The 20310-nt window shown below is 54.3% G+C and overlaps 2 protein-coding genes across 4 annotated transcripts; both read left to right on the top strand.

Annotated features, from left to right (window-relative positions):
• The first annotated feature begins 4284 nt into the window (after positions 1 to 4284).
• Positions 4285 to 7903, top strand: LOC115602683 (CD48 antigen-like). 2 transcript variants are annotated; one of them, XM_030474034.1, is made up of 4 exons: positions 4285 to 5067; positions 6237 to 6554; positions 6638 to 6901; positions 7124 to 7903. In XM_030474034.1, exons 1-4 carry the CDS (start codon positions 4923 to 4925, stop codon positions 7210 to 7212), a joined length of 816 nt encoding a protein of 271 aa, XP_030329894.1. In that variant the 5' UTR covers positions 4285 to 4922; the 3' UTR covers positions 7213 to 7903. The 2 variants fall into 2 exon arrangements, with proteins under 2 accessions (XP_030329894.1, XP_030329893.1); XM_030474033.1 differs by having other exon boundaries at positions 6234 to 6554.
• Positions 7904 to 16127: 8224 nt separating this feature from the next.
• Positions 16128 to 19600, top strand: LOC115602680 (CD48 antigen-like). 2 transcript variants are annotated; one of them, XM_030474030.1, is made up of 4 exons: positions 16128 to 16435; positions 17935 to 18252; positions 18336 to 18599; positions 18823 to 19600. In XM_030474030.1, the coding sequence occupies exons 1-4, from the start codon at positions 16291 to 16293 to the stop codon at positions 18909 to 18911; spliced, it is 816 nt and encodes a 271-aa protein (XP_030329890.1). In that variant the 5' UTR covers positions 16128 to 16290; the 3' UTR covers positions 18912 to 19600. The 2 variants fall into 2 exon arrangements, with proteins under 2 accessions (XP_030329890.1, XP_030329889.1); XM_030474029.1 differs by having other exon boundaries at positions 17932 to 18252.
• Positions 19601 to 20310: the final 710 nt, after the last annotated feature.

The raw sequence follows: 20310 nt of genomic DNA, 5'->3' as shown, positions 1-20310 counted from the left end.
CGTGGGGCTTGAACCTCCCAATGTGGGACCTGAACCCTCCAATGTGAGGCTTGAACCCCCCTATGTGCAGCTTGAACCCTCCGGTGTGGAACTTGAACCCTCCAATGTGGGGCTTGAACCCCCCAGCATTGGGCCTGAGCCCCCAGTGTGGAGCCGAACTGGAGCGCCCAGTGTCCGGTGCGAGGAGCCTCGTGCTGCCAGCGGCTATGCTGCGGGATGTGCCAGCAGATCCCGGTGGATCGCAACGGGGCACCATTGGTGTGGTTCAGTTTATGGCCATTGCTCCTCGTTCTGTCGCTGGGCACCACTGGGAAGAGTCTGGCACCATCCTTCGGGTACCCCCTTTGAGCTATTGGTGTGCATTGATGGGATCCCCTCACCCTGCTCCTCTCTGCACTAACTAGTCCCAGGTCCTTGTCCATAGGAGAGATGCTCCAGCCCCCCACGCATCCCTGTGGCCCCATTTGCTGCTCTGCTCCATCTTCCTGCTGCAGCCCTTGGTGGGACCGGCCGCGCCGGGGGTCTGGGAGCAGCAGCATCATGCGCAGGGTTCAGCTGATCCCGGCCTGAATCACGCCTTTGTTCCGTGCCAGCGCCCGGCCTTGTTTGTATCTCACACAAAAGGATTGTTTATGGTGGCCGGGGACGAGAAAGGGCCAGCAAAGAAAGAACAGTTTGTCCCGGCCCGGCCCCCCCAGAGGGGTTCTATTCCCCTTCCCCGGCTGCAGTGTTTGTGCAAAGGAGGAATCATGGAATCAACCAGGTTGGAAATGCTTCCAGGGGCATCCGCAGCGGGACACAGCAGCGCCGTTGTGGTGCTTCACGTCGCGGCAATGATGGAGATTAAAGCGTATGGTGACTAGCCTGGATTTGTTAGGGGACATTGGGATAAAGAAGAATTGCCATAAAGAGGATCAGGGATGGGAGGAGAGGGGGATAAAGGCAGAGCAGCAGATGGTGAGCGGTGCTGAGACACTGAAGAAGTGAGGTGAGGCAGAGCCCCGCTGAGCCAATGGTGTCTGAACCAGTTCACTAGTGAAGAGGAAGGTAGGATTGTGCTCCTGGTAGTGTCCAAGGCCAGGTTGGACACAGGAGCTTGGACCAACCTGCTCTAGTGGAAGGTGTCCCTGGTTGGAACTGGATGAGCTTTAAGGTCCTTCTCAACCCAAACCGTTCCATGATTCCATGAGGAAGCACAGCGATTGAAGACACAAAGTCTGTTCAGCTTAACTTGAGCTCGATGGGATAGCTCCGGACTCATCCGCAAAGACAAATCTTAAAGGCCTCTGCGAGGTTAAGAAAGAGCTTTTCTTGCCTTAAAACTCACTCAACTTTTGCCCAAAACCTTTGCATCCATACACATAATGGCATCCATACAGTTTTCAAAAGACACTGGAGAAGATTCTGGAGCAAAAGCACCTTTAGTTGTTTATTTACCTCTTTTCTTCCCCCTTGTCACTATTGAAAGAGGAAACACAATCAGATTACGACAAAAGAATGAGGTGAAGCATTGCACCTCCTGAAGTGTGCTCGTGTTCCAAGAGGAAACCACCAGACTTGCTGCAGGGCAGCTCAATGGGTGCAGATGTTGTTCCCAAGGCAGTTAAATGGTGTTACCTGGATTTACTCCTGAGAGATAATGGAGTAGGAAAGACAGACATGCCTCCTCATGGTGTGATGAGTTCTTTCTTCAGCTTGAGTAGAAAAGCAGAGGGTTAAATGGCAGCTGACAAGCAAAGCTAATAGGAAAACAAACTCATTTTGGGCTTCAAAGATGGAAACTCATCCAAATGTTATTCCTTTGCCAAGAGCAGGAGACCTGGATGCTCTGGCAGAAGATGTTTCAGTCACCAGCGCTGCTTTAGAGTAAGAACTGAGGCACAGGGAAAGGGTCAAGATTCTCCCAAGCCACCAGAAACCAGCCCAGGGCCTGGGATGCTGGAAACGTTCTTGCAGCCAGGAGAGGGACAGGTAAAGAAATGATTCTGTGTTAATGAAAACCAGAGGAGGAAACTCATCACAGGACACAACCGTTTCCAGGCAACTCCTCTATTTGTCAAAGCTTACACAGATTTCAGCTCCCTTCTGCCTGAAGTGATCTGGTTTTCCTCTCTCCTCTATACTTAGAGATGTTCCTGCCCTTTTCCTGACACAAGAGGAAGGGGATTTTGGTGCTGAACTGAAGGTGTCCATTGCTAGGAGCAAATGATTCATTCTCAACCCATTTCCAGAGCTGGACTCACTCATGTCACTGGTTGATCTGGTCCCTGGACGCCACAACACACACATGGATGGGGTATAATAGGGAAATTCAAGGTATTTCTTTGGTAGAAAGGCTGCTCCTTGTAGGAAGTTTGCAGGAAGATGGTATTCCTTTAAGGACAAAGATGTATTTAAGGAGGAGACAACACTCTGGGCTTATTTAGCTGAAAAAACCCTCATCACTGGCATGGTTACAAAAGCATTTACAAAGCAAACAGACAATGAAATGGTACTTTCCAGACACTAAATCATTTGCAGTCTAAACAATAGGATGCAATCAAATACTGGGTTTTAACTTAGTTTGCAATTATTATGCACAGAAAGCAGTACCTTGGGCTATGGGTCCCCCCACTACCTCCTTCAGTGAGGTGTTAGTCACTTTGAAGAGGAGAAGTAAAATCTGATGCTTGGAATTGGAGTTTTCCTACAGAAATCCTGACCCATCTAAACCACACACGCTAGTTTTGGACAGGCAAAAAACCATCCTGGCCTCTGAGCACTCTGTAGGAAGAGGAGCCAAAGGATTCTGATCAGCAAAACGCAATGTAAACTGGGATTTCAGCTGGTAATCAAAGTGCTTAAAGCACAATGAACGTGGAAGTTACTCCATGAAGAAAAGGGGAGTTGTTAAGTGGAAGTGAAAGACAGGACTTACTCCTTCATCCAGCGAGTGACAGCGAGGGTGCGCTGGCTCCCTTGCCTGCGGCCCCTTTTAGCTGTGTTCCTCTAGGAATAGCACCTAATCCCGGCTCCTGTTCTTAGGGCGATTAGCAGAGGCTCCTCTGGGTGCTTGGACATGACTCAAGCAGAGCTGGTGCTGCTGAAGAGGAGGGTGACCTCATTTTGTGCACTTGCAGCCCAGGAACCACCCGTGTGCTGGGGCTGCATCACCAGCGTGTGAGCAGCAGGGCCAGGGAGTGTTCAAGGCCAGGCTGGACGGGGCTTGGAGCATCCTGGTCCTGTGGAAGGTGTCCCTGCCCGTGGCTTTAGATGAGCTTTAAGGTCCCTTCAACTCAAACCAGCCTCTGAACTTCTCCCTCATATCTCAGCTAGATCTCCCCTCTTTCTGTGGTTTGATGTTCCATCAGCCCAAGCAGATCTCTTCATGAAAGCTACATCTCGCAACCAACCCCATTTGTCAGCCTCTTTTACTCATGTTTCATGACAAAAAGCAGCTGGGATATTCCTTGTGTGGCACAGAAACTGAAGCAGGGAGACAGAGACGTGCCTTGCTTCTGTTGCTGTTAGATTCCCCTGCGGCTTCTGTGCCAGGGGATGCCGAGGATGAGCCCCAAGCCATGGACCACATCACGTACCCAGCCAACACCACGTAACCTGGGGCTCTGCTGCATCGCGGCGCTGTTCCTCCGACCACAACAGTTGGACCAGTAAAGCCTGATGGATTCTGTGTGTCCTGGTGTCCTCACGGCGTTCAGCTCGCAGCAGGAGGATGCAGACCTGCCTCTGCTCTGCTCCACAGGCGCCCTCTGCCTGAGCGCTGCTGCAGGAACCCAAACGCAGTTCAAACCCGTTTCAAAACGCTACAGACCTCTTGGAGCTTCCCCCCGAGGCTGCACGTTGGGGTTGTTGATGGTGAACTGGTTGTTGAATCTAAGTCTTCAATGAAAACTGATCATTAAACGAGGCTGATACGGGGCGGGCAGGCTTCTCCCAAAGCAGCACAGATGGAAACATCTTATAACTCAAACCCGAACACACACATAGCCACGGCTTTGTGGGAACACCTCGGGATACACCAAGTGAATGGCTGTAGCATCTCCCAAAGTGGTGGGTTTCCTTCTCAGAGCCATTCAGCTACAGAACGAACTTTCCAAAGTGGTGATGTTACCCACGAGCTCACTCTGTTACCCGTGATCTCCCTTGTTATTCCAAGAGGCACTGGCAAAGCAACCCTTTTGCTCTGTCTCCTTTTATCGCTAATGTAAAAGTAGAAGCTCAATCCCTTTCACATTTGGAGCTTCACACCCAAGACATGACTCTGAACACACACCAGTTCTGTTCTAATTTCGTTTAAACTGAACGGCGCTGCTCAGACTCCTGACACCACACAAATGTTCCCATCCTGAATCCCTCCCAGTGGCTATAAACTCGTGGTGCTGGGGCTTCCTGCCCTTCCTCTGCCTATTTTTCATGTCACAAGCCAAACTCCCTCAACCCACTTCACCGTTTCTCAGCACTGGATCACAACTGCTTTTTGCCTGCAGTTTTCTGTGGGGTTTTCTGTGGGGTCTGTGTTTCATTTCCCATCACAGTGGTGGTGACTGATGGGGGTCAGGGTCCCTGGGGCGCTGTGCGTGGTGTCCCCAGGGAGGTTTGAGGCTGCTGCGTGCTGTTTCTGAACTGTGCATGCTCTTGTGATTCAATAAAGCTGCCGTGTATCACCCAAGGGAAGGGAAAGGCAGGAAGCAGCAGCTACATTTTCAAGTTCTGCTGTTGGCTCTTTTCCAGCACGGTCCCATCACGGTCACGTGCAGGTTTGAGGCTGCTGCCTGCTCTTGCTGACTGCGCATGCTCGTGATTTCAAAAATTTGCCGCGTACTGCCTGAGGGAAGAGAAAGGCAGTAACGCTTTCCACAGTTTCCACTGTTGGCCGTGTTCCGGCACGGTCCCATCACGGCCGCGAGCAGAGACTGTGGTAGATGGTGCAGGCTGGTTCATGGGGTCCTTGGCGAGCCACTGCCTGGCGACGAGGATCTCCGTGTTGCAGCTTGGGTTTGGATGCAGAGAGCAGATTGGTGGCTGGGCTGACAGTGGCGATGCTCTTCCCCCTCTTCATCACGCAAGGTACGGTGGTGGGTTGCCCAGGGAGCTGACCTGAGAGGAGATGGCTTTGGGGTTGGGGGGCAGACCTTGGGCATGTGTTCATGGCTAAACCCTCCCTGTATCCCGCTCCACCTCAGCTCTTCCCATCCCAGCGCTGTGCCATGGTGTGACTGTCCTGGGGTCAGCTATAGCAGTCATTTTTCTCCTTCTTAGTAGCTGGTGCAGTGCTGTGTTTCTGACTTTCAGCCTGGGAACAGCGCTGATAACACCGATGGTTTTAGTTGTTGCTCAGTGATGTTTACTCTGACCAAGGACTTTCTCAGTCTCATGCTCTGCCAGGGAGGAGGGGAAGCCGGGAGGAAGCAGAGACAGGACACCTGACCCAAACTGGCCAAAGGGGTATTCCATACCATGGCATGTCATGCCCAGTATAGAAACCAAGGGGAGCTACCCAGAAGGCTCAGATCACTGCTCGGGTCGGGCTGGGTATCGGTCAGCACGTGGCAAGCAATTGTACCCTCTCCCCTTGTTATTTCCCTTGTCATTATTATTATTGGTGGTAGTAGCAGTGGTTTTGTATTATACCTTAGTTACTGGGCTGCTCTTATCTCAACCAGTGGGAGTTACGCTCTTCGGATTCTCCTTCCCATCACTCGGGGAGCGGGCTCCGAGAGCACAGAGGCGTCGTGGGACACTGACACAGGGTGTAGCTGCCACATCCTCAGGGCCAGGTTGGACACAGGGGCTTGGAGCAACCTGCTCTAGTGGAAGGTGTCCCTGCCCGTGGCAGGGGGTTGGGGCTGGAGGAGCTTTCAGGTCCCTTCAACCCAAATCATTCCAAGATGATTCTATGAAGCAGTGAAAAAATGGGTTATTTGCATTTTAGAATCACAGAATCATAGAATTTGGGTTGGAAAGGACCTTAAGAACATCTAGTTCCAACTCCCCTGCCATGTGCAGGGATGCTTCACACTAGACCATGCCACCCAAGGCTCTGTCCAACCTGGCCTTGAACACTGCCAGGGATGGGGCAGCCACAGCTTCTCTGGGCACCCTGTGCCAGCACCTCAGCACCCTCACAGGGAACAACCTCTTCCTTATACCCAAGCTGAACTTCCCCTGTTTAAGTGTGAACCCATCACCCCTTGGCCAAGCTGGCCAAGCAGCTCCAGTCTCCACTTTCTCAGCAGCCCAGGCACGACAGAAGCCATCATCGGAGGTGGTCGGGGCCGTTCATGGGGTAGCATATCTCAGTCCGAGCCTGCAAAGCACCGTCTCCTACCATGAAGTCCACTGGCGGCGCAATGACACCTTGAACCTTGCCATCCGGGACAGCAGCGGGAAGGTCTGGTACCGCAACAACAGCTACAGGGGACGCCTGGAGCTCTTCCCCAACAACACCCTGAAGATCAGCCGCCTGCAGAAGAACGACAGCAGCATGTACCAGCTGTACCTGGAGGATGAGATGGGCAAGGGGCTCATTGAGAACGTCCTCCTGACGGTGTACGGTGAGCTGGGAACGTGGGAGGGTTGTCCCAGCATCCCATGAGGGGACAAGGGGCAGGCTGTGACATCCTGGTGCCTCTCGCAGAGCTGGTCCCAAAGCCCACTGTGAAGGCCAAAGTGGTCACGGGTAACCCGGAGCAGTGTGAAGCAACCCTGGAGTGCTCGGTGGGGCTCGAAGGGGTGACCTACGAGTGGATCTCCCCCTCCGAGTTCCAGTGGGACCGTGTGAGTGCTTCTGAGCTGCTTGTGTCCCTCAACCCCTCGCCAGATACCTACACCTGCAGGGTCAGCAACCCTGTGTCCTCCAACAACGCCTCGCTGATCTACAGGCACCCCTGCTCCTGGACAGGTACTGCAGAGCGGGCAGAACCCGGGCGGGTGGGCTGCAAGGTGGCCTTGGCTTTGGAGGGTCCCCTGAGGACAGCGGGTCCCTGCCAGCCTGGAGGTGACCCATGGCTCTGGTGGGCTGGTGGGTGGCAGGAGACTGTATGAGGAGAGCTTTGGGGGGTCCCCTGCCTGGTCTGGGCAGCTCAGAGCCCTCCCCATGCCCTGGCTCTCCCTCTGCCTCCAGATGAGTCCTCCAGTGCCACATCCTGCACCACCACCAGCGTGCTGGTGGCCCTGGCACTCCAGCTCCTCGTCCTCCTCGCTCTGGCTTGAGGCTGCTCTGCGGTTGACATCTCTCCTCGTCTCATCACCCCCCGCTCCTGGATGAAGGCCCCAGCCGGGCTGGATGCAGAACGATGCAAAGGAACCCTCACAACCAGTGTCTGTTACAGCAGCAGCCACCCAGTCTCCTCCACATGGGCTTCCTGCAGCCCAAGCTCGCGGCGCTCTGCCGCTGCCTTCAGGGCAGCTCCGTGCCTCAGTTTCCCTCCTCACCTTTTCTCCTTTCCTCTACTTAGAGGTCACATCCTCCAGCCCTCAGCAGAACAGGGATGGAGCCTCCTGCAAGGCTGTTCAAGAACCCTGGCACTCTCATGGTTAACTGCTTGGAAACCCTCTTGTTGGCCCTGAGACCTGCAGGGAAACCCAACCTGAGCCTTTCCTGAGGCTCCCCATGGATGTGGGAGCTCCTTGACCATCACCTGCTGCCAGCGACTGCCTTTACAGGGCTGATGAGCAGTGTGACAGTGCACGACGTGTTGAACCTGCAACCAGTGACACCAGCAGGGTGCAACTGGGTGTTTCCCAGCGTGCAGGGCAGCAGCACCACAGCATCTCGAGGGGGCAGAGCTGAGGTGGCCCATTTGGCTGTCTCTGCAAGGCAGGGCTTGGTGGCACAGGTATGGTCCCTAATTCCAGCAATGTCTGTCCATGTATGCATTGAATTGGAACCTTAAACACCAGGTTTTCAGGTGTCCGTTTTGTGCTGGGGCAGCTGCAGTGGGTGCTGGGGAATGGGAGGGTGATGGGAGAGCTGTGTTGCTGGGATCAGGAGCCCTTCCACAGTCATTCCCCATGGGAGGCTTCGGATGGTGGGACATAGGCCCATTGGGGTGGGAGGATGTGTCTTGTGCAGGATGGACATGAGCCCTCAGCCTGCAGGGAGGGATGGGGACGTGTCTCGGGGCTGCTGCTGCTCCCGCCAGCTCCAGCAGGACAAGAAAAGGGAGCACTGGCCTCTACCCTCCATCACTTGCCAGATCCATCGTGAAGCCAAGGCTCCTAAAGTCAGATTCAGCACAGGGGCAACAGGGACCTTGCCAGCTCCTTTGGGAACTCAGCAACGAGCACACGCGGTTCCAGCTCCTGGCTCTCAGGAGCAGCTTGGGGCCATTGCTGCTGGGTGGCTGCAGGGTTCAGCACCAAGGGATATTTGTGCTGAAACCCTCCTTGGAAACACACCCTCGGGTCTCGGTGCAACCCCTGGGCACCCTCTGCCAGCGCCTCAGCACCCTCACAGGGAAGAACTTCTGCCTAAGAGCTCATCTCAGCCTCCCCTCTGGCAGGCTGAAGCCATTAAGGTCCCACTAGGAACCTACACTGGCGTAGAACTCGTCGTTCTCCGCAGACAGCACCACCTCCCGCTGGTCTTGGCTCATCCCCGGCACCCGGGAGAGGTCGATGCGGTTGTTGTTAATCCCCAGCAGCTCGTGAACCATCGCCTGGTACGTCCACTAGCAATGAAAGAGAACTGCAAATAGCACCTATGTTCATCTCTTCTCCCACCTGAGGCTGCTGCAGTGCTGCTGCATGCTCTTCCAGAGCTACGTGGCCACACCTGAGCTTTCACCTTGTGTGGGCACTTTGCTGCTGCTTTTGGAATAGAAGATCTACTGAAAAGAGTCAAAACAGTCACAACCCACCTGAACTTCAGCCACAACCTCCTGTTCATCAGCCTCAGCTAAAGACTTGACATCACTCTTACTGATCACGTTGCTGAAGTCTGGAAGAGAACAACCGGGAGAGAACAGTCGGGCGGGACACGGAACACACAAGAACCCATTGGAATGCTCTCGCCAGGCTTCCCTCTGGCAAAACCCAGCCCGAAGCAGCAGCACCACGTCCCCTCTCGCAGCACCGCAGAGCGCCGATGACATCTAGAGGCCGCTTCAGCTCATCTCCCAGAACATCACCAGCTGGGAGCGGGGCTGGAGGACTCGACTGCAGCACAAACCCACCTGGAGCTCTTCTGCTTCGTGTTCCTTTGCTTCAGAACTTGTACCTGCTTCCATTTGTGCCCTTCCTATCAGAGCAAGTAGGAATAGAATCATAGAATCATAGAATCGCAGGGTTGGAAAGGATCTTAAGATCATCTAGTTCCAACCCCCCTGCCATGGGCAGGGACACCTTGCCCTAAAACACGTGGTCCAAGGCTCTGTCCAACCTGGCCTTGAACACCGCCAGGGATGGAGCATCCACAACCTCCCTGGGCAACCCATTCCAGTGCTTCACCACCCTCACTGTAAAGAACTTCTTCCTTATATCTAATCTAAACTTCCCCTGTTTAAGTTTGAACCCATTACCCCTTGTCCTACCACTACAGTCCCTAAGGAAGAGTCCCTCCCCAGCATCCTTGTAGACCCCCTTCAGATACTGGAAGGCTGCTATGAGGTCTCCACGCAGCCTTCTCTTCAACAGGCTGAACAGCCCCAACTCTCTCAGCCTGTCTTCATACGGGAGGTGCTCCAGCCCTCTTATCATCCTCGTGGCCCTCTTCTGGACTCGCTCCAACAGCTCCATGTCCTTTTTATGTTGAGGACACCAGAACTGTACACAGTGCTCCAAGTGAGGTCTCACAAGAGCAGAGTGGAGGGGCAGGATCACCTCCTTCGACCTGCTGGTCACGCTTCTTTTGATGCAACCCAGGATATGGTTGGCTTTCTGGGCTGCAAGCGCACACTGAAGCCGGCTCATGTTAAGCTTCTCATCAACCAACACCCTCAAGTCCTTCTCTGCAGGGCTGCTCTGAATCTCTTCTCTGCCCAACCTGTAGCAGTGCCTGGGATTGCCCTGACCCAGGTGTAGGACCTTACACTTGGCTTGGTTAAACTTCATAAGGTTGGCATCTGCCCACCTCACAAGTGTGTCAAGGTCCCTCTGGATGGCATCCCTTCCCTCCAGCGTATCAACTGAACCACACAGCTTGGTGTCGTCGGCAAACTTGCTGTGGGCGCACTCAATCCCACTGTCCATGTCGCCGACAAAGATGTGGAACAGGACCGGTCCCAACACCGATCCCTGAGGGACACCACTCGTTACTGTTTTCCAACTGGACATTGAGCCATTTACTACAACTCTTTCCGTGCAGCCATCCAGCCAGTTCTCTATCCAGTGAGTGGTCCATCTATCAAATTGATGTCTCTCCAATTTAGAGACAAGGATGTTGTCTGGGACAGTGTCGAACGCTTTGCACAAGTCCAGGTAGATGATGTCAACTGCTCTGCCACTGTCCATCAGTTCTGTGGCTCCATCATAGAAGGCCACCAAATTGGTCAGGCAGGATTTCCCCTTAGTGAAGCCATCTTGGCTGTCACCAACCACCTCGTTGTTTTTCATGTTCCTTAGCATGTTTTCCAGGAGAAACTGTTCCAAGACTTTGCCAGGCACAGAGGGGAGACTGACTGGTCTGTAGTTCCCTGGGTCTTCCACCTTCCCCTTCTTGAAAATGGGGGTTATATTACCCTTCTTCCAGTCATCGGGAACTTCACCTGACTGCCAGGATTTTTCGAATATGATGGACAGTGGTTTAGCAACTTCATTCGCCAGCTCCTTCAGGACCCGTGGATGGATTTCATCAGGTCCCATGGACTTGTGCACATTCGTGTTCTTAAGATGGTCTCGAACCTGATCCTCTCCTACAGTGGGCCTAAGGTCTTCATTCTCACAGTCCCTGCATTTGCTTTGCAAGACTTTCGTGGTGTGGTCAGAGCATTTGCTGGTGAAGACTGAGGCAAAGAAGTCATTAAGAAACTGAGCCTTCTCCAAATCCATGGTAGCCAGTTCTCCTGGTAGCTTCTGGAGAGGGCCCACATTGTCCCTAGTCTGTCTTTTATTTGCTATGTATCTATAGAATCCTTTCCTGTTATCTTTTACATCTCTTGCAAAACTTAATTCTAGCTGGGCATTAGCTTTCCTAACCTGGTCCCTAGCTTCCCGGACAATGCTCCTATATTCTTCCCAGGCCGCCTGTCCTTGCTTCCACCTTCTATAAGCTGCTTTTTTCCCCTCTAAGTTTCCTCAGCAGCTCCTTGTCCATCCATGGAGGTCTCCTGGCCCTCCTGCTGCACTTTCTTCTAGTCGGGATGCAACACTCTTGAGCACGTAGCAGGTGATCCTTGAATATCGACCAGCGGTCTTGGGCCCCCCTGCCCTCTAGGACTGTATCCCATGAAACCTTACTAAGGAGGTTCCTGAAGAGGCCAAAGTCTGCTTTCTTGAAGTCCAGGGCAGTGAGCTTGCTGCATGCTCTTCTCACTGTCCTGAGGATCTCAAACTCAACCATCTCGTGATCAGTACAGCCAAGGCTGCCCTGGAGCGTTACATTTCCAACCAGTCCCTCCCTGTTGGTGAGCACAAGGTCGAGCATGGCACCTCTCCTCGTCGGCTCCTCTATTGCTTGAAAGAGGAAGTTGTCTTCCACACAATCAAGGAACCTCCTGGATTGCTTGTGCCGGGCCGTACCGTCCCTCCAACAGATGTCAGGATGGTTGAAGTCCCCCATGAGGACAAGGGCCTGCGAGCGTGAGGCTGCTCCTATCTGTCCGTAGAGCGCTTCATCCACAGAGTCCTCTTGATCAGGCGGCCTGTAACAGATCCCCACCGTAATGTCCCCCATTGCTGTTCTCCCTTTGATTCTGACCCACAAACGCTCTGTTACCTCATCACCCGTCCCCAGACAGAGTTCCATACTCTCTAGCCTATCACTGACATAGATAGCAACGCCCCCTCCCCGTCTGCCTGGCCTGTCTTTTCTAAATAGCGTGTAACCTTCCATTCCGACACTCCAGTCATAGGAGCCATCCCACCATGTTTCTGTGATACCAATGACATCATATTCCTGTAGCCTTGCACACATCTCTAATTCCTCTTGCTTGTTCCCCATACTATGGGCGTTTGTATAGAGGCACCTTAGCCGAGCTCCAAATGCAGCCGACTCAATGGCTGGGGCGGCTGGAACATCTCTACATCGCTCCAAGCACTTATTACAGCTGCTGGCAACTGACCAGGAGTGTTGGGATGGATCAATGCTCCACTCCCCCAACACATCTAGTTTAAAGCTTTCTTGACCAGCCTGGCAAGCCTCCTACCAAAACAGCTCTTCCCCTTCTTTGTCAGACCAGCTCCACCAGCCTCCAGTAGATCTGGCCTCCCAAATGGAGCCCCATGTTCTAAATAGCCAAACCCCTGACTATGGCACCACCATTCTAACCATTTATTAACCTGCCAAACGCGCCTAGCTTTTTTAAGGTCCTCCCCTTTGTCCTGGAGAATCGATGAAAAAACTATCTGAGCTCCAGAGCCCCCAACCACCTCTCCCAAGGCTCTGTAGTCCTTCTTAATGTTCTCCAGGCTACTGCTATCTATATCTCTAGCACCCACATGGACCACTAGAAGGGGGTAATGGTCAGCAGGACTTACTAGAGCAGGCAGCCTCTCAGCAACATCCCTGATCCGAGCCCTTGGCAGGCAACACACCTCCCTCGAGACTGGATCAAGCCGGCAGATGGGTGTCTCTGTGCCTTTCAAAGTAGAGTCCCCTACTACTATGACCCGCCGCTTTTTCCTGGAGGCACCAGTAGCGATCCTCTTTACTGGTGCATCAGCAGGATGCTCATTAGGTGTGGTGGGTGCTTTCTCATTAGCCCTCTGCAGAACTGCAAAGCGGTTCTGGGTGGGGACATCCGATTTAGGAGGAAGCCCCTTGTCGTTAATTGTCCTCTTCCTCCTTTTTTTGTTAGTTTTTCTCGTGACTAATTCCCAGCTTCCTGGGTTGCTGCCCTCCTTCTTTCCTAGATGAGCAATGCTGGACGTTTGCAGCCCCTGTGCAGTTTGGGCCTGGAGCAAGCAGCCCAGCTTCCTCTCAGCTTCCCTGGCATCTTTTAGCTCTCCAACAGCCTCCCACAGCTCAGCCACCTGCTGCAGGAGGACCTCCACCAGGGCGCACCGAGTGCAGCCCTGTCCATTGCGCACCCTCACCTCAAGAGACCAGTCGAGGCACTTTCTACACTCCGAGGTCTGCGCAGCAGCCTCCCCTCTCATCGGCTCTGTCTGGGTGCCTACGCTGGCCGCCGCCGGGGCAGAGCTCCCAGAGCAGGCCCTGCTCCTGAGGCGAGTGCTCACCATCCCGCCCGCCCTGCCCGCGCAAACTGCCGCGCCACGCCCTGTTCGCCGCGCCCCCTGGGATGGGTTTTTCCCCACTGAGGGCTGGTGCCGCCACTCCTGGCGCCGCCCCCTGTGAGTCAGCTGCTCGCGTCAGCTGAGCTGCCGGCTCCTGGGCAAGTCCTGTCGGGGACTTGAGGCTCCCTCGGTCGCTCTTGCCGCTCCGAACTGAGGCTCCGGGACACTGTGCTTCCCCCCGCTCCGGTGTTAAAGGCGTCCTCTCTGGAGACACTCACCTCGGCAATTGAATGGGGCAGTGTTCAAGGCCAGGTTGGACACAGGGGCTTGGACCAACCTGCTCCAGTGGAAGGTGTCCCTGGTCGGAACTGGATGAGCTTTAAGGCCCTTCCCAACCCAAACCGTTCTATGATTCCATGAGGAAGCACAGCGATTGAAGACACAAAGTCTGTTCAGCTTAACTTGAGCTCGATGGGATAGCTCTGGACTCATCTGCAAATACAACTCTTAAAGCCTCTGCGAGGTTAAGAAAGAGCTTTTCTTGCCTTAAAACTCACTCAACTTTTGCCCAAAACCTAAACTGGCATCCATACACATAGATATCCATACACATAACTGACATCCATACACACAGATATCCATCCACATAGCTATCCATACACATAGATATCCACACACATAGCTGACATCCATACACATAAATGACATCCATACACACAGATATCCATCCACATAGCTATCCATACACATAACTGACATCCATACACACAGATATCCATCCACACAGCTATCCATACACATAACTGACATCCATACACACAGATATCCATACACATAGCTATCCATACACATAACTGACATCCACACACATAGCTGACATCCATACACATGACTGACATCCATACACATAACCACACACGCTAGTTTTGGACAGGCAAAAAACCTTCCTGGCCTCCGAGCACTCTGTAGGAAGAGGAGCCAAAGGATTCTGATCAGCAAAATGCAATGTAAACTGGGATTTCAGCTGGTAATCAAAGTGCCTAAAGCACAACGAATGTGGAAGTTACTCCATGAAGAAAAGGGCAGTTGTTAAGTGGAAGTGAAAGACAGGACTTACTCCTTCATCCAGCGAGTGACAGCGAGGGTGCGCTGGCTCCGTTGCCTGCGGCCCCTTTTAGATGTGTTCCTCTAGGAATAGCACCTAATCCCGGCTCCTGTTCTTAGGGCGATTAGCAGAGGCTCCTCTGGGTGCTTGGACATGACTCAAGCAGAGCTGGTGCTGCTGAAGAGGAGGGTGACCTCATTTTGTGCACTTGCAGCCCAGGAACCACCCGTGTGCTGGGGCTGCATCACCAGCGTGTGAGCAGCAGGGCCAGGGAGTGTTCAAGGCCAGGCTGGACGGGGCTTGGAGCATCCTGGTCCTGTGGAAGGTGTCCCTGCCCGTGGCTTTAGATGAGCTTTAAGGTCCCTTCAACTCAAACCAGCCTCTGAACTTCTTCCTCATATCTCAGCTAGATCTCCCCTCTTTCTGTGGTTTGATGTTCCATCAGCCCAAGCAGATCTCTTCATGAAAGCTACATCTCGCAACCAACCCCATTTGTCACCCTCTTTTACTCATGTTTCATGACAAAAAGCAGCTGGGATATTCCTTGTGTGGCACAGAAACTGAAGCAGGGAGACAGAGACGTGCCTTGCTTCTGTTGCTGTTAGATTCCCCTGCGGCTTCTGTGCCAGGGGATGCCGAGGATGAGCCCCAAGCCATGGACCACATCACGTACCCAGCCAACACCACGTAACCTGGGGCTCTGCTGCATCGCGGCGCTGTTCCTCCGACCACAACAGTTGGACCAGTAAAGCCTGATGGATTCTGTGTGTCCTGGTGTCCTCACGGCGTTCAGCTCGCAGCAGGAGGATGCAGACCTGCCTCTGCTCTGCTCCACAGGCGCCCTCTGCCTGAGCGCTGCTGCAGGAACCCAAACGCAGTTCAAACCCGTTTCAAAACGCTACTGCCCTCTTGGAGCTTCCCCCCGAGGCTGCACGTTGGGGTTGTTGATGGTGAATTGGTTGTTGAATCTAAGTCTTCAATGAAAACTGATCATTAAGCGAGGCTGATACGGGGTGGGCAGGCTTCTCCCAAAGCAGCACAGATGGAAACATCTTATAACTCAAACCCGAACACACACATAGCCACGGCTTTGTGGGAACACCTCGGGATACACCAAGTGAATGGCTGTAGCATCTCCCAAAGTGGTGGGTTTCCTTCTCAGAGCCATTCAGCTACAGAACGAACTTTCCAAAGTGGTGATGTTACCCACGAGCTCACTCTGTTACCCGTGATCTCCCTTGTTATTCCAAGAGGCACTGGCAAAGCAACCCTTTTGCTCTGTCTCCTTTTATCTGCTAATGTAAAAGTAGAAGCTCAATCCCTTTCACATTTGGAGCTTCACACCCAAGACATGACTCTGAACACACACCAGTTCTGTTCTAATTTCGTTTAAACTGAACAGCGCTGCTCAGACTCCTGACACCACACAAGTGTTCCCATCCTGAATCCCTCCCAGTGGCTATAAACTCGTGGTGCTGGGGCTTCCTGCCCTTCCTCTGCCTATTTTTCATGTCACAAGCCACACTTCCTCAACCCACTTCATCGTTTCTCAGCACTGGATCACAACTGCTTTTTGCCTGCAGTTTTCTGTGGGGTTTTCTGTGGGGTCTGTGCTTCATTTTCCATCATAGTGGTGGTGACTGATGGGGGTCGGGGTCCCTGGGGCGCTGTGCGTGGTGTTGCCAGGGAGGTTTGAGGCTGCTGCGTGATGTTTCTGAACTGCGCATGCTCTTCATTTCCCTTGCCTGAGGGAAGGGAAAGGCAGGAAGCAGCAGCTACATTTTCAAGTTCTGCTGTTGGCTCTTTTCCAGCACGGTCCCATCACGGCTGCGTGCAGGGACCATGCTCAGATGGTGCAGGCTGGTTCACGGGGTCCTGGGCGAGCCACTGCCTGGCGACGAGGATCTCCGTGTTGCAGCTTGGGTTTGGATGCAGAGAGCAGATTGGTGGCTGGGCTGACAGTGGCGATGCTCTTCCCCCTCTTCATCACGCAAGGTACGGTGGTGGGTTGCCCAGGGAGCTGACCTGAGAGGAGATGGCTTTGGGGTTGGGAGGCAGACCTTGGGCATGTGTTCATGGCTAAACCCTCCCTGTATCCCGCTCCACCTCAGCTCTTCCCATCCCAGCGCTGTGCCATGGTGTGACTGTCCTGGGTTCAGCTATAGCAGCCATTTTTCTCCTTCTTAGTAGCTGGTGCAGTGCTGTGTTTCTGACTTTCAGCCTGGGAACAACGCTGGTAACACCGATGGTTTTAGTTGTTGCTCAGTAATGTCTACTCCGACCAAGGACTTTCTCAGTCTCATGCTCTGCCGGGGAAGAGGGGAAGCCGGGAGGAAGCAGAGACAGGACACCTGACCCAAACTAGCCAAAGGGGTATTCCATACCACAGCATGTCATGCCTAGTACAGAAACTGGGGGGAGTTACCCAGAAGGCCCAGATCACTGCTCAGCTCGGGCTGGGTATCGGTTGGCAGATGGTGAGCAATTGTATCCTCTCCCCTTGTTATTTACCTTATCATTATTATTACTGGTGGTAGCAGCAGTGGTTTGTATTCTTCCTTAGTTACTGGGCTGCTCTTATCTCAAACTGTTTGAGTTATGTTCTTTCCATTCGCCTCCGCATTGCTCCGGGAGCGCGGGGGGCAGAAGGGGGGGAGCGAGCGAGCGGCTGCGTGGTTCCGAGTTACCAGCTGGGCTCAAACCGTGACATCACCCACTGGCTCCCTTCCCATGGGATCCCCGGCATCGCTGCCAGGGGCTGGGGGTGAGGAGCTGCTCTGGGTGAGCTGAGAGTACAGAGGGAGCAAAATTAAAGCAAAGGCAAAAAACAACTTCAGTGGGGTCACATGCTCAGTGTGTGAAAGAGGAAATCCTGAAACCATCGGTCTCTGCACCACTGAAACCACAGTATCCCTGCAACGTGGCCGAAAGCACAGAGGCGTGGTGGGACACTGACACAGAGTGTAGCTGCCACATCCTCAGGGCCAGGTTGGACACAGGGGCTTGGAGCAATCTGCTCTAGTGGAAGGTGTCCCTGCCCGTGGCAGGGGGTTGGAGCAACCTGCTCTAGTGGAAGGTGTCCCTGCCCGTGGCAGGGGTTGGAGCTGGAGGAGCTTTAAGGTCCCTTCAACCCAAATCATTCCAAGATGATTCTATGAAGCAGTGAGCAAATGGGTTATTTGCATTTTAGAATCACAGAATCATAGAATTTGGGTTGGAAAGGACCTTAAGATCATCTAGTTCCAACTCCCCTGCCATGTGCAGGGATGCCTCACACTAGACCATGTCACCCAAGGCTTTGCCCAACCTGGCCTTGAACACTGCCAGGGATGGGGCAGCCACAGCTTCTCTGGGCACCCTGCGCCAGCGCCTCAGCACCCTCACAGGGAACAACTTCTTCCTTATGCCCAAGCTGAACTTCCTCTGTTTAAGTGTGAACCCATCACCCCTTGGCCAAGCTGGCCAAGCAGCTCCAGTCTCCACTTTCTCAGCAGCCCAGGCACGACAGAAGCCATCATCGGAGGTGGTCGGGGCCGTTCATGGGGTAGCATATCTCAGTCCAAGCCTGCAAAGCACCATCTCCTACCATGAAGTCCACTGGCGGCGCAATGACACCTTGAACCTCGCCATCCGGGACAGCAGCGGGAAGGTCTGGTACCGCAACAACAGCTACAGGGGACGCCTGGAGCTCTTCCCCAACAACACCCTGAAGATCAGCCGCCTGCAGAAGAACGACAGCAGCATGTACCAGCTGTACCTGGAGGATGAGATGGGCAAGGGGCTCATTGAGAACGTCCTCCTGACGGTGTACGGTGAGCTGGGAACGTGGGAGGGTTGTCCCAGCATCCCATGAGGGGACAAGGGGCAGGCTGTGACATCCTGGTGCCTCTCGCAGAGCTGGTCCCAAAGCCCACTGTGAAGGCCAAAGTGGTCATGGGTAACCCGGAGCGGTGTGAAGCAACCCTGGAGTGCTCGGTGGGGCTTGAAGGGGTGACCTATGAGTGGATCTCCCCCTCCCAGTTCCAGTGGGACCGTGTGAGTGCTTCTGAGCTGCATGTGTCCCTCAACACCTCGCCAGATACCTACACCTGCAGGGTCAGCAACCCTGTGTCCTCCAACAACGCCTCGCTGATCTACAGGCACCCCTGCTCCTGGACAGGTACTGCAGAGCGGGCAGAACCTGGGTGGGTGGGCTGCAAGGTGGCCTTGGCTTTGGAGGGTCCCCTGAGGACAGCGGGTCCCTGCCAGCCTGGAGGTGACCCATGGCTCTGGTGGGCTGGTGGGTGGCAGGAGACTGTATGAGGAGGGGTTTTGGGGGGTCCCCTGCCTGGTCTGGGCAGCTCAGAGCCCTCCCCATGCCCTGGCTCTCCCTCTGCCTCCAGATGAGTCCTCCAGTGCCACATCCTGCACCACCACCAGCGTGCTGGTGGCCCTGGCACTCCAGCTCCTCCTCCTCCTCGCTCTGGCTTGAGGCTGCTCTGCGGTTGACATCTCTCCTCGTCTCATCACCCCCCGCTCCTGGATGAAGGCCCCAGCCGGGCTGGATGCAGAACGATGCAAAGGAACCCTCACAACCAGTGTCTGTTACAGCAGCAGCCACCCAGTCTCCTCCACATGGGCTTCCTGCAGCCCAAGCTCGCGGCGCTCTGCCGCTGCCTTCAGGGCAGCTCCGTGCCTCAGTTTCCCTCCTCACCTTTTCTCCTTTCCTCTACTTAGAGGTCCCGTCCTCCAGCCCTCAGCAGAACAGGGATGGAGCCTCCTGCAAGGCTGTTCAAGAACCCTGGCACTCTCATGGTTAACTGCTTGGAAACCCTCTTGTTGGCCCTGAGACCTGCAGGGAAACCCAACCTGAGCCTTTCCTGAGGCTCCCCATGGATGTGGGAGCTCCTTGACCATCACCTGCTGCCAGCGACTGCCTTTACAGGGCTGATGAGCAGTGTGACAGTGCACGACGTGTTGAACCTGCAACCAGTGACACCAGCAGGGTGCAACTGGGTGTTTCCCAGCGTGCAGGGCAGCAGCACCACAGCATCTCGAGGGGGCAGAGCTGAGGTGGCCCATTTGGCTGTCTCTGCAAGGCAGGGCTTGGTGGCACAGGTATGGTCTCTACTTCCAGCAATGTCTGTCCATGTATGCATTGAATTGGAACCTTAAACACCAGGTTTTCAGGTGTCCGTTTTGTGCTGGGGCAGCTGCAGTGGGTGCTGGGGAATGGGAGGGTGATGGGGGAGCTGTGTTGCTGGGATCAGGAGCCCTTCCACAGTCATTCCCCATGGGAGGCTTCGGATGGTGGGACATAGGCCCATTGGGGTGGGAGGATGTGTCTTGTGCAGGATGGACATGAGCCCTCAGCCTGCAGGGAGGGATGGGGACGTGTCTCGGGGCTGCTGCTGCTCCCGCCAGCTCCAGCAGGACAAGAAAAGGGAGCACTGGGCTCTACCCTCCATCACTTGCCAGATCCATCGTGAAGCCAAGGCTCCTAAAGTCAGATTCAGCACAGGGGCAACACGGACCTTGCCAGCTCCTTTGGGAACTCAGCAACGAGCACACGGTTCCAGCTCCTGGCTCTCAGGAGCAGCTTGGGGCCATTGCTGCTGGCTGGCTGCAGGGTTCAGCACCAAGGGATATTTGTGCTGAAACCCCCCTTGAAAACACACCCTTGGGTCTTGGTCCAACCCGTGGGCACCCTCTGCCAGCGCCTCAGCACCCTCACAGGGAAGAACTTCTGCCTAAGAGCTCATCTCAGCCTCCCCTCTGGCAGGCTGAAGCCATTAAGGTCCCACTAGGAACCTACACTGGCGTAGAACTCGTCGTTCTCCACAGACAGCACCACCTCCCGCTGGTCTTGGCTCATCCCCGGCACCCGGGAG

This window comes from Strigops habroptila, chromosome 22 (genome assembly GCF_004027225.2).
Source record: "Strigops habroptila isolate Jane chromosome 22, bStrHab1.2.pri, whole genome shotgun sequence".
Taxonomy (NCBI): Eukaryota; Metazoa; Chordata; class Aves; order Psittaciformes; family Psittacidae; genus Strigops; species Strigops habroptila.
Note: the sequence above shows the minus strand (reverse complement) of the source record. Positions and strands in the feature narration are given on the sequence as shown.